The sequence below is a fragment of the Plectrocnemia conspersa genome, unplaced genomic scaffold (assembly GCF_051122295.1).
Source record: "Plectrocnemia conspersa isolate PC_06_02 unplaced genomic scaffold, ASM5112229v1 ptg000001l, whole genome shotgun sequence".
Taxonomy (NCBI): domain Eukaryota; kingdom Metazoa; phylum Arthropoda; class Insecta; order Trichoptera; family Polycentropodidae; genus Plectrocnemia; species Plectrocnemia conspersa.
The window spans coordinates 1,655,560-1,670,095 of NW_028277165.1; the positions used below are offsets into that span (position 1 = coordinate 1,655,560).

A 14,536-nucleotide genomic window follows, 5' to 3' on the forward strand; every position below is an offset into this window, starting at 1 on the left:
AATAGTGGAGTCAGACTTATTAATATTATTTCGAATATGATTTAACTGTATTTTAATAACCTGTAACCTGGACTACTACAAATATTATTTTAGTTATAGTACTAATATATAATTCGAACATTCTTTTCGCAATCATCAACAAAACTACGTTGGGTAAAATGCTTATATAGTATAGTATGTTAACGTTTTTTAATTTATTTTTCCATATTGGGAATACGTTATACTCGCACTATTTATATCACACACAACCATTGTTGTATGTGTACATTATGTACGTATACGTTGTACGTGCGTGGCGTGTAAAAATTAAGAAAAAGTAAAATGGCGTCGGCCGGGGCGGAGCGAGTGCGGCTCGCGGGGTGTGGCGGGATCCGTTCTCATTAATCACGCGGCAGGGGGGCGTAGGCCCCGGCGCGGCGCCCCCCGCACGATAAATAATTAATTACGACGACGACGACGGATATACTCGTACATAATATTTTATTTTATCCGACGTGTTATCTCGCGCTCATAGCCGTTTGCGTGCGAGTCTCACGGAATTTAAACAAAAAAACTAAATTGATTGAAAAGTAAATTAGATTTTGTCGTGGGCGATTCTAAAAAGAGTGCGTATGTTAATTAATTATAATAATCAGATACGATGGGAATGGAGAAATTCGGCGAACGGATGAACGAAATGATAAATGGATGTTATACGTTGTTTTAATTAAACGTAAATTATAATATTTACATATTATATATAAGAATTTAAAAATATTATTTTGATCTACCCTGTAGTATATTAATTATGTTTTGTGATACAATCACGAAAAAAATAAACTCATTGCTCGTTAATTACTTACATTACAATCAAAGTGTTGAACTAACAATGTTTAAATAGTTTTTAAAATGCATGGTATTTTTCGGATGAATTTTTGAATTTAAAAACCATTTTTAAATTAATTTTAAATTAATTTTAAATCAATTTATTTTTTATATAGAATTTATTTGGAAACATTATTTAATGAAAAACCGTATTTTTTTTACTAAATAATTTACGGAGAACAGTTATAAACTGCAGTAAAAAATATTTTGGAAAATAAATATTTTTTTAATTTTTTATTATTTTCCAAAATAAATATTCTTTGAAAAAAATTTGTACAAAAATTGTTTCGGATACTAAGACTAAACCCGAATTAAAGTAACAAATGAACAACAATCCTTTTGCTGTATTTGTAGAATTCATAAAGCATTTCAATAAAGAAATATTGATACATGTACATATTTAAATGATAAATATGTCAGAAAAAACTATTAATATCTGTATATCTATTAAAAGTTTTTTTTTCTATTTTTATAATACTATAATATTTATTATATAACATTTTTATTTTTTTCTTGTAAGATTTTTTTCAAACAATTTAATGTTTTAAGTAATTGTTATTTTGATATATTAACTAATTTATACCTAATCAAAACGATACGGCAGGTAACATAATTACATAAAATAAAAATAAAAACTTTTTTTTTTAATTTTACTTCTATTTGATTTATTTTATATTTCACAGAAACCATTTTTTTTATTTTGAGTTTTGTATTTGTAAATATTTTTTTAAATGCCATGAAATTTTGATTCGCGTATTTTTATTATAAACTGCTGTATTTTTATTTATTGAAAAAATGTAATTCCGTTACTTTAGCTGAATCGATAACAAGCTATGTTTATAGTAAATATCATATATTTATTATTTAGTATACATGCTAGTATATATGCTTAGCATTCGATGTTAAACTAGTTCCTTAACCTTTTAAGAAGTTTAATCTTTTTCTATGAAAATTTCTCTTGTTTGATTGCCCAACCGTTACAGTATGATTTATGACGTTGAATTCAAAGCACATCACATAAATCACAGTCGAAATTCTCTACCAAACTTTAAATTGGAAAGTCAAATTGTACACATCAATCATATCAAAAAGTATTTTTTTAATAATCATTACCCTCTTCTTTTTGTTTCAGGACATGGATCTCATCGAGGTGCTATGGAAGCAGGACGTGGACATGGGCTTTTCTTTGGATACTTCTCCTGTAAGCATTATTTTCTTAATAATATTTATAATTATATGATAATAATAATGATTGATTTTTAAGGGCGAGAAGTTCAGTAACAACGACGGTGCTTACAGTCAAGAAGGAGGCGCATTGATAGGGGCTAAATTGGACGAGGACGATGAAATCGAAAGGCTGAAGAACGCCCTGAAAGAATCCTGCGAAGATGGAGCCTCTAAGAATTTGGAGCTGCCTATTGACAACAAACTGGTAAGATTAAACTCTCGGTGCTTTTTGGTATCATTTTTTTAAATTTTTTTCAATTTTTTGTTCTGTATTTAGGCTGAAAACATGGAGGACAACTGGAGCGGATTGCCGTACACTATTGATCTTGAAACAGGTAGGTCGAAAATATTCTTGAATATGGATACCATTCATGCATTTTCTCGTCGTCACTCGAATGGATGCATGAATTATGCATAGTGCGTTTATGTGGGCGTCGTTTTCGAAATTTGCATTTGGCTCGTTTGCTTGAAAAGCCGTCCCTCATTGTTTGTTTGCAAATGTGGTTTTGTTTATTCAGAAAAATCGGTAATATAATACTTGTGCACGAACGTAGGCGTTGGTAATGTATAACGCCAGACACGCCCCTTTCAGCTCTTGGTATTTAAAATTAGACTACTATTTTTTTTAATAACTAGTAAGTGAATTTCTTATAAATATAAATCTCAGATTTTTTTTCATATAAGGCGAAGGATTTCATTGGTTTATATTGGGTAAAACTTGATATAAGTTATATTGTAAATACATTTTCTTACATCATAACATTTTTTATGTTACCCTCAGTTTTTACAAATTACACTAGTTAGGTTAGTTAGTATTGATTATTGACATATATTTAATGTTTTATTTATTACGATTAAGAGCTTAGAGCTTTAGATGAAATGATCATAATTATTTAAGTATATTATTTTAAAGTAAGTACGTCAACAAAACTCTTACTACTTACAATATGTTTATTACTTTAAAGTCAGATAAAAATATAGGGTTTAGTTTAGTATATGTGTTTGAAATACCATATTTTTTTATGAGAACATTATATTTTGTAGTGTATAGTAAAAAATATTTTATGACGTCTATTTTTAATTCAATTCATTTTAAATAATATATTTTATTAAATATTATATTTTGAGCTTTAAAGTTTATACTAATACAGAGTTTGAAAAATGTCTTATTTAAAGGTAAATGTAATAGTTTACCTTAATTAGAGTTCTAAGAATACGTTTTTAGCATAGCATTTAAATAATTTAACTTTTCTTTGTATAATGATAATGCAATATTAGTATATTAATACTATTATTGTATTGAATATTTTATTTTATATGTAGTATTTATATTAACAAACATCAGATTAAAGCAGTGAGCTTTAAAGTTTGTACTAATATTATACTTATTTAAATGCGAATGTACTAGTAGTTTACCATAATTAAAATGAAATAATCTTACTTTTATTTTAATTATTTAATTTAATATGAAGTATTTCTATAAATAAACATCAGATCAAATCATTGAGTTTTAAAGCTTATAATCATTTTTATTAAATAGCAGATACGAAGGAAAATATTATATCTAAAAGAATTAAAATTAAGAGATAAAACATAATTGAAACAAGTAGTTTTGTTTAGTTTAGTTATATTTAAATGTATTATAGTTAGGGTTAATGTAATCGTTAATTTTAAGAACACATTTAAAACTACTTTTTTTTATTAAATCCCTTTTTATTTGGATTATAAATATTTTTTTATTGATAATATCACTATAGTATGTCTATAATACATTCAAGGCTATTAAACAATATCATATAGTTATACTCATAATTTAATTTGTAGACTAAAATAATTTTATAACCACAACTAATCTGTGAACTTCCAAGTTTATGTTATTATTAGTTATTTCTAAGCCTTAATAACTGGCAGCTAACTAATTATAGAACTAATTTTAATGTAGTAAATGAAAAATATGTTAGCACTTATAACATAAATATAAACTAAAGTCTGATTGAATTTTTTTTTATTAAATCACTTTCTATTGAGATTTTACATTCAATTATATTTTTAATATTATTATAGTTTTTTAGAAGGCATTTAAGAGCTTATTATTATAAAACATAATTTTATGATTTTTACTACTTATTTATGTATTAGATTATACTATGTATTTTTATTTTTTTAGATTAAGTGAAATCATAATTTGCTTATAATCAAAAAAGTCAAAATATGTTATTGTGTTGATAATAAATAGACTAGGGGTTCATTGAAAATGATTATATGGAAAAATAATATTTTTTTAAGAAAGCTTTTTTACTATATTTTAATTATTAAATTACTTTTTATTGATATATTACATTATACTAATATGTATACTTACATTTTAGCTTAATTTGAATGACAATTAATTAAATTATATATTAAAAACGAACGGAAAATTCGGTAAAACGCCTCAAAAATATTACATACTTTAAAAAACTATTTTTAAATTTTCTCAATAATTCGCCTTAAGAATTTAGGTCAATTAAAAAAAATGAGCTTATTTTATACAACCTGTCAATTTCGTAAAACACGATTAAAATAGCTCAAAAATCCTAATAACACATGTCAACAATGATTTTTTTGTGTATGCAATAGAACTGAAATACAAAAACTACAGCTTATGTTTTTCAGTTCCATTGCGTATATAAAAATACAGTAAACGCCAAATGGTGGATCGCGTACTATTAAAATAAAATTGCTTTAAAAAAAATAATATTTATAAGGAGTCTATTTTAAAGGCAAATATTAGCAGTAAAAATTCGATATACTTTTTTGATAAGTTAGAGGTTGATGAATGTGCGTATGAAAGTGGACAGATTGTGGTTTGTTTTTCAAAATAGTATTTCATCATAATATACGTCAAAATCTTAACCCTTCAAACGCTAGTATCTCCATGGGAAAAACTATTTTCACATAAACGGCTTTGAAAATCAACAATCGACTCGCGTTTAAGTAATTAAAAAAGTTCTGAAAGAAATATGATTTACACTTTCAAAATTTATTATTATTTTACTGATATTCACCATGTGCAGTGTTTTTCTAAAAAGGTGTATGTTTGAGAATACCGATTCTTTCGCCCGATCAATTTCCATGTCTACTTCAACTGCTGTGTTTTGATTTTGATTTTTTAAATGCAATAACGTGATTTGTTTTAACCATAGCAAAAGGAAATTGTATGTGTATTGATAAGGACTTTTAAAAGGTGCATATTTGAGAATAGTAAAAGTTTTTTACTTTATCAAATAAACTGTTTTTATTGCTTGTTATAGATTTTTGTGTTTCGATTTTATATTTCATTACAAATATAAGTAAATAGCTAACTTTCATATAAATTATAGCAATAATTTTTTTTTTATAAAATGTATTTGTATGTGTATCGATGAAAGATATAGAGCTCCATTGATAGAGAATATTAAATCTAATTTATTAGTATTTATTATAAATTTCTAATATTATGAAAATTGTCTGATAAGTATTATTGAGCGAAATATTAAACTTTCAAAATATATTATTAATTTACCGATACTTGTCTTTCTAAAAAGGTACGTGTTTGAGAATACCAATTCTATTGACCGATCAATTTATTATTTTACGTGTGAAAATTGAAAGTTATCTAAAAGTAAAATATTTACGTATGAAGATTTAGAAACAGAGATAGGAAAAAAACAGTTCAAAAAGCAGTTTATCAAATAATTATAAATTTGGCAATAGTCTGGTTTGCTTCAATATACACATCTATATAACACACTAGCACAACGCATATGTATATGAATATAATAAACAGCTCCGTCGGTTTCCAATATATTGTCGAAGAGGGAACAAAAGGTAGAACTGCGACCGTTAATTGAAAATACTCCAAACGGAACCGTTTTCATATAAAGGATGTTCAATTTTAATTTTAATTTTATTGAAAGATAAAAAACATATTCATTATAACCAAATGTTGTATTGCGAATTTTCAGCGGATCTGAGACTAATCTATCACACTTTCATTTTTATTTTATTTTTCCAAGAAAATAATAAATCTCTATTTTCATCCACTCCTCATATAAGTATATATTTATAAGCCGAGGATAAGGATATATAGCATAATGCCTCTTATACGTGCGAGTGTATAACAAGAACAAGACTTTTCTTCTCTCCCGTTGATTTCGTATAAATTCATATTAAGATTCTGCCGAGTCACACACCCGGGGACCTTTAGTATTACTCCGAACGATTCCCGCATTGTTTCGGCCGCCCTTTGTCGGCTACCCAACCGACCGTACCCGCCCCTGATGACTTTTACTTTTTTACCCTTGATGGTGTTGGATGTACCCGAGAGAGTGTTGGTGAGGCGTGCGGTGGTGTTTCTTTTTTTTTGGAAAATTTCAGAATATTCTCCGAGCGTACATAATGGAAATGATGCGTTTCGAATGGAAATATCCGCTGTCGTCGACCTTTGGTTTTTGGTTCCGAACCGTGGTTCGCCCGATGTTGGTGGCAGGTGTGGTTGTTGTGGAAAATTGACAAAAAATCTGATCGGATCGGATTGGCAGTGTTAAAAAAACGCGAAACAAAGCGTGTCCTGTTCTATACGATGATGATGAAAAAAAATGGTTTCGGTGGTATGCTGCATGTTAGAAAAAATAGACGGTGTTCAAAATATAATTTTCGTGAGGTATACCTGTATGTATGTTTAGTGTGCCTTAAGCAAGAATGTTTAATTAATATCAAGAATGTTTAATTAATATTTTTATGATATCTACTAGACTAAATTTCACATTTTTCTCTATACGTATTTCAGGAGGAGAAAATTATTTTTATTAAATCTGTGGAAAAATAATATAATACGTAAATCTATATCGAGAGGTTTATTTAAATTTTTTTTTGTGATACAATTGAGAAATGAGTTTCGGACGTTGAGTTGGACCAGTAGATGCGAAGAGAGAAGCGGCGGTTTTTGCGATCTTCGCTGGTCTGAAGTTAAGTCGGCCTCCTCTTGGTTGCAGTCCAATACGAAGGGCTCTTATAGTTCCGTGCCTTAAGCTCCGAATTGGATGTTCAAGTGTGAGCAGGCCTGCCGAGAGGGGGAGAAGGGACAAATTTCCGGGGCCCGACTCAAATAATGAAACTGAACTAAACTACAGTTGTTTGAGATGTATGTACTGATGTATTTCAACCCTTTTTATACATACAATAAATAAAAGGAGCGGAACATTGCCTTCAAAAGCACACACTTTCTAGCTAGTTCTTCCACAATAAACATTATTATTCAAAAGGACAGATTGTAGTTTTTTGACACGGCTTCGTTTGTGTTAAAATTTGTTTGCAAATTATTGTTGACTTTCATGTGATTATTCCTAAAAGAAAATCTAGAAAATCGAATCTATCCCAAAAATATTTTTTAAATATATATTTTTCAGTAAAAACATATCGGAATACATTTTCACTAATAGATACAGCTTTTTACTAGTGAAAATGTAAATTATCTGGCAGGTGCTTGTAAAATAATATGATTTCAACTTTTCCATATGTGGTAATATCTATATTTACATAATTATCATTATTTATTTTGATCCGATGTATAAATGTTACAGTGAATGTGTATTTTTTTGGTAAAGCTATATTTTCACTAGTAAAGTTCAAGTACATTTTCACTAGTAGATATATATTTCTACTAGCAAAAATATATTTTAACTGATAATTTTGCTCAATTTGATTGTTGCGAAACGTCCATTTACTGTTCAAACCCAAACCTAACAAAATGAAAGTTCTAAAACTAATTATAGTTTTAGAACTTTCATTAGGTCAAGTCCAAAATACAATCTAAGACAACTCATCTCTCAGGGGAAAATAAGCGAAAAAATAAATACAGACAGACATTGCATCTCACATATTGCTTCATAGTTTGTCTGCATTTCGATATTACACTAGGTTTTAAAAATATGATAGCTATCCTTACTGACATAAGAGGGCTGATCAAAATATATTTAAACCGAATTTTGATCAATAGGTGAGCGCGAAAACAATTATCACTTCTCAGAAGGCAAAAATTCACGTCAAAAGCAATAAAATCGTGTCGGCGCCGTCGCAGTGGGAACGCTCGGTAACGAGCGTTCTTACTGCGACGGCGACGGCACGATTTTATTGCTTTTGACGTGGATTTTTGACTTCTGGGAAGGGTTATTGTTTTTTGCGCTCTCCTATTAGCCAAAATTTGGTTTAGATGTGCTCTATTCGATTCTTATATATTTTTTTAATATAAATATTTGATATATATTTTGATTGCTTATAAGAGCTCATTACTTTTTTTGCTTTTATATTAGCTTAAAAAAATGCAAAATGCGTTACATTGATATTATTATTTTTTCGATATGTGAAGAATTTCGTGTTAAAATTGAAAATAAAATTTTAATATTTTTTTTCACGCTCTTTATGAAATCTTAATTACCTATTTATAATTTAAAAAATATTCCAAAGCTCTTATATATCACTAAATAGAAAACATTTAAGTGTAGTTCAACTGTAGTTTTGCGATTAATTACAGTTTTATTATATATCATAAATGAAAATATATAAAATAACACATCCTTCTGTGTTTTTTGTAAATATTTTTATAACTACCTGAAAAAATTCTCCTATGCAAATATCTAAATATTTTGAGACCTCCTTTATGCTAATTAACACGTTTTTATCTTTGTGTCTTCATATGTCAATGATTCTGTGTTCAAGATTATAATCACTAATGTAATATCAACATATATTACTATAAGAATATTTGTAATTATTTTACGCATGCTTTTCATAAAATTATCGTTACCTATTTTTTATTGCATAAAATACTCCAAAATTAATATTGGTCATTGAACAGAATTAATATGACTCAGTTTTGAGATTAAAAACAATCTTAGGGAAAAAAGTAAAATAGAATAAAAAATTAAATGGCATATAAACATTAAAAAAATTGTAACTCTGCTTATAAAAATCCTAGAGATAAAAGTTAAGAGTTAAAAAATATTCTATAATATAGTAATTTAAAAAACCCCCACTTTTTTACATACTTGCATACCTACAGAAATCCACTTACTTCTTGTGGTTTATTTTTGATTAGATTTAATATAATTTTCCAGATATTATTAGGTTCCTATTAACACATAAAATAATGAGAAGTGAAGCCGAAACAAACTTCTTTTAGATAATATCTAACGTACTGTCTAAATATCGATCTGCTCAAATAGTTAAGAATATAATAGGCATATGAAAACCTATATACCTTCTCTGGGGTTGTTTATACTAATCCTATTTATTTATAAAGTATATTGGTACTGAACAATATTTTACGCCAGATTGTTTGTAATATGTAGTAGATATTTTCAATGTATCATGTTGATATGGAGAAGAGCTAAAAGGTACACTAGTTGACGATATAACGAGATTCCAGCTATAACCAAGCTCGACTGTGCATACATACACATCCGTCTGAGAAATGGTCATTGCGTTACTAAGCACATTTTCGCACTAAGGGGGGTCCAAAAATCGATCGCAGCACAGCTCTCCTCCTTCGTGAATTTATTCATGTTAACGCACCCTCACAGATAAACGTTTTGAAGCAGATTCGACACGTATAAAAAATGGGTACCTATCGGAGCAGCGGTCAAAGTGCATAGATGCACGCGACATGTCCGGCTACGGTCATCTACTCGAAGTTCGTCGATATCACGGTGACACCCGAAAATTTTTGACGTTATCACGACTACTTGGCAAAAGGTGAAAACACCGAATCATCCTTTGTAGACGGTTTCTATTCATCGGCGCCGAGAGCGCTCGGCGAAATGGAGTGATGATTTTGGAGTTTAGTTGTTCGCGGATTAACATCTCCGCTTTTGGACCACTGCGCGACCTTGACACATCGACGAGGTTCGACGGATTTTTGAGTGGGCTGATTTTGTAGAAGATGAAAAAACGGCTGTGTATCTATAGTTTTTCGTAGTACACTTATAACTCTTGTCTTGAGCATTTGGCTACTGATAATCGTTGTAAAGATCCGGTTGAGGCTGTAGAATGTTATTGTTCTATTAAGGAGGTAATGAAACGATGACGAGGATTTTGAAAGTTTACCGATATGATATTGTTTTAGAATGCAATGTTGTTGATTCATAACTGTTAAATGCACTACATATTCTATAAATTTGGATTTTAAGCCTAGATAAGCTGACAAAATACTCTATGATTCTTGGTTCTTTTTGACTACACAGTATTTTTTTGGTTAAAAAAATCTATAAAAATTATTATTGTAATGTATAAAGTACTCTTCTATTATTATTTGTCGTTATTGTCTATTAAATATATTAATCATTTAATACTGTATTAAAAATTTCTTGCTACGGGTCCAAATACCATGGAATATTTTTTCTTAGAAATGAGAAAATGATTTTCCGCGTCACCTGGCGCATGCGCACCTTGAGTACGAATGATTAATTTACGTTTTGGCCGCGTTGTGTTGCTTTTTTTTCATTTCTAAAAATGACGTTTCAATCCCCGCGGGAGACGTCTCAATACGGGATTCGAACCGTGGACCTTTTGTGTGTCGCGTCTAGTGAAACGCCATTGTGGATCGATCCGTGAAAAGCTCACGATCGGGCGAAATGCGGCCCTTAATGATTCGAGATAAACTTATTCATAACGCACACGTACGCTGCGGCCGAACATCAGAAGTACAGTGTGATCCAAAAGAGCATTACGTATTTTATATATTCAATTTTTACGCCATTTCTTAAATACAGTTAAATACATTGAACACGACATACCATTAAATACATAAATCGTTTTGCTGCTTGCTAAACATGAAGTGAGGCTCTAACAGCACGTCAACATCGAGGCAGACAAACTCCTCAATGTAGACAACTTGAAAATATGACTTAAACTGGTTATCATTAATGAAACTCATTTACTATTAGTGATTGTGTAGTTTAGAACAGAAAAATTTTGGACATAGTGTTTAAAAACATAAATTATCAAACATAGACTAAAATTAATTGTTGCTCATAAACAATTGACGACACAAAAGCTCACTATACGAGAGTTTTTGTTGCTTCAGCAAATATATTTACTGCTATATAATCAATTTTTGTGAAAAAGTTTATTAGATACGATTAAAATTAGAGTATATCTAAACCAAATTTTGCCCAATAGGAGTGCGCAAAAAACAATTATCTCTTCTCAGAAGTCAAAAATCCACGCCAAAAGCAATAAAATCGTGTCGGCGCCGTCGCAGTGGGAACGCTCGTTACCGAGCGTTCCCACTGCGACGGCGCCGACACGATTTTATTGCTTTTGACGTGAATTTTTGACTTCTGAGAAGTGATAATTGTTTTTGCGCTCTCCTATTGACCAAAATTCGGTTTGAATACACTTTAGCCAGTACTCTTATATCAGCAGTGGTTTGAATATACTTTGATAAACATAATATATCTATGAAGCAATATGCGAGATGTAACGCCGGTCTGTACTTCTTATTTCGCTTATTTCCCTTGAGAGTTGAGTTGCCTTAATTTGTATATTAGACTTCACGTTAGTTTTAGAACTTTCATTTGGTTAGGTTTGGGTTTGAACAGCAAATGGACGTTTTGCAACAGCTAATTTACGCTCTGTTTGGTTTGCCATTTCGCCATGAATAGACTTATTTTTCTCCCTGAAAGTAGAGTTGGTTGAGTTTGTATTTGAGATTTGATCTAATAAAAGGTTTAAAATTGTAATTAGTTTTAGAACTTTCGTTAGGTCAAGTTGGGTTTGGTTAATTCATGTATGTTAGGTTTGGGTTTGAACTGCACATTTACGTTTCGCAACTGTCAAATTGAGTTTTAGAGACATCTTAAAATAGCATATAATTTGACTAGCGCTATATTGATATATTAGCTGGTAAGAATATAAATATGTCTACTGGTGAAAATGTATTTGACTTCACTAGTAAAAATATAACTTTACTGGAATGTAAATAAGTATGTAAATGTATATATTATTACGTATGAAAAAATTTAAAATCATTATTTCACTAGCACCTGCCAGATAAATTATATTTTTACCGGTGAGAATGTATTCCGATATGATTTCAAAAAAATATTTTCGGACTAGATATTTTTATTTAAATATGATTTTCTTTAGTGAAAAGCTTGACAAGAAATGACTTCCAGCACATTTTTTGTTAAAAAAAGTCCTTAGCATAATACTACTTTACTGATTTTACTGACTGTTTCGTATATTTATTATTTAAAGTTTATTTTGAAAAATAAATTCTCATTACGCGAACAAATATAAAAAATGCAAAAATAAATTCTTAGGTAAAACAGTTTATTAGTTACTTATGTAATGTGTCATTATTGTTTATTGAGTATAATGCTAATTGTGACGTATACATAAATATTTAATTGACAATCGTCTTCTCAGGCACCCCTTACCGAAAGTCCTGCGAGAAGGATTCGGGCCGATTTCATACAAACACTTATTAATGGCTCCGTTTTCTAAATGAATGCAATTGTGTCAAACAGCATAGTCATTGCTGGTGCATTTGTCATATTGCTATCTTCATTGTACATAGCGCAGTCATACTGTGGCATACGGGTTTGACACGCCGGGCCCATATGCATTTATTGGCCGGAATTAATTCTCACCGATATCTTGCTCGTGGTATTGGAATATTACATACACAAAATTTCAATCAAAACCGTTAGCAATGCGCTGTTGCGAAATATCAAAATCTGTTTTTTTTTTGTATAAAATTAATTTTAGAAACATTGTTATTTATAACCACGAGTGTCTATGTTAGTAAGGTACACACGAATTGAAATTCACACTAGCACAATCTATAAGGTTGATCCTATTTATAAACATACATACATTTATGGATTTAGCTTTTGGGCGTAATAAGCTCGCGTCGATTTTCCATCACCCCACTTTTGAAGCTTTCACACGCACACACGCAGGCACGTTTCACCACCAATGGCGTCGTCTGTGTGCGTGTCTGGCACCGCCCCGTGGCATTGTTGTGTATTAGATTAGATTGCGTATCCGACGGCGAGGGGAGCCGAACAAACGGTGAAACGTATACCCCGCCCGTCAAAAGGGGGGCCCATTTTGTTTATCTTGACGTTGAAATATTATTATTTTAATTGGTCTTATAAACCGTCAGCCGGCCCCGGCGACCGGCGGCCGAACTAATCAACGGCTGAGTAAAAAATGTGCGCGGGTGTAAAAAAAATGAACGCGTATAGTGATGCTTCGATAAATCGTTTTGTTTTTTCTATAGACGATGAAAATCTATCAGTTTTTCTTTGTCTATACAACTGAAACGATACATCGAAGCTTTAGTAACTAAAGCTTCGTTTCATATAGTTTAGTTCTTACTAAACTTATATTGTAATATATGCAACATTTTGTAGCATAGATCAATTGCAAAAGATCGTTGAGAGTTGAACTTACTAGATTTTTAATAGAAATTTAAATCGCCTTTAGCAATGAAAGATAACTGAAAAATTGAAATAGGTATTACTAAAGATCAGTGGCGTGTCATGACTTTTAAAACAGAGAACTAGGTATGGAAAATATATATAAAAAAATTCATTCAGCAAATATTATATGATGAATTTCATATTTGAATTAATTTTTTTATATGTTATATTTCTCTATTTCAACCATACGTTCATTTATTTTAAATATTCCGTTGTAACCTGACAGACATAAGTCCAATGCGTTACAACGCGGTAAATCTGTACCAACTAGATAAGTCAATCAGACATAATGAATATATGTATATACTATAAATAAAAAAAAATAAAAAAATAAATTATTATTTTTTTGAAATTGCTATGGGATATAACGGTTTTTTATTATTTTTTTATACTTATATATATTATACTTTTCTGATAAATAAACCTTGTGTCTCTTTGCCAGCTTCTTCCGCCATCTTGTTTCAAAATGGTGGCTAATGAAAAAAGTTCGTCCCTCATTCAAAAACGTTCTATAATAGAAATTAAAATTGTTTTTTTTTCTATATTTTTTTGATAACACAATAATTGTCATATTTTTTTTTATTATTTCGCTATGAATTTTTATAAAAAATACACCTTGTTAATATTTCGGTAAAGTTCGTTTGCCAGTCTGATTCGCCATCTTATTTCAAAATGGCGGCAAAAGTAAAAAATGTTCCATTAAAGAAAAAACATATTATTGCGACCTTTGCCGGATGAATTATTTGCTTTAAAAGTAAAATGCTTTGAGAACACTAAAGATATTTATCATGTTATATATCTTACAGTTAATGTGTATTACTAGTAAATTTATATTTCAACTAGTAGGAAAAGAATTTCACTACTCAATATCAGTAAAACTGTATTTGTTCACGAACGGATAATCTGGTATGCATATTATTATTATTAGAATTGTA

The 14,536-nt window shown here is 29.8% G+C and overlaps 1 protein-coding gene and 1 long non-coding RNA gene across 19 annotated transcripts in view; both read left to right on the forward strand.

The window, feature by feature from the left end:
- Positions 1-14,536, forward strand: part of cnc (NFE2 like bZIP transcription factor cap-n-collar) — a 108,723-nt gene that overhangs the window by 52,858 nt on the left and 41,329 nt on the right. For all 17 annotated transcript variants that reach the window (XM_088197736.1, XM_088197754.1, XM_088197764.1 and 14 more), the window contains exons 3-5: positions 1,997-2,065; positions 2,129-2,296; positions 2,369-2,426. In XM_088197736.1, coding sequence (XP_088053862.1) covers positions 1,997-2,065; positions 2,129-2,296; positions 2,369-2,426 — 295 coding nt within the window. The remainder of the gene's footprint in view (positions 1-1,996; positions 2,066-2,128; positions 2,297-2,368; positions 2,427-14,536) is intronic.
- On the forward strand, positions 8,538-13,936 carry LOC148238343 (uncharacterized). Of its 2 annotated transcripts, none has more exons than XR_015811421.1 (2): positions 8,538-9,266; positions 11,456-13,936. It is a non-coding gene; the product is annotated as an uncharacterized LOC148238343 (long non-coding RNA). The 2 variants fall into 2 exon arrangements; XR_015811418.1 differs by having other exon boundaries at positions 9,008-11,291.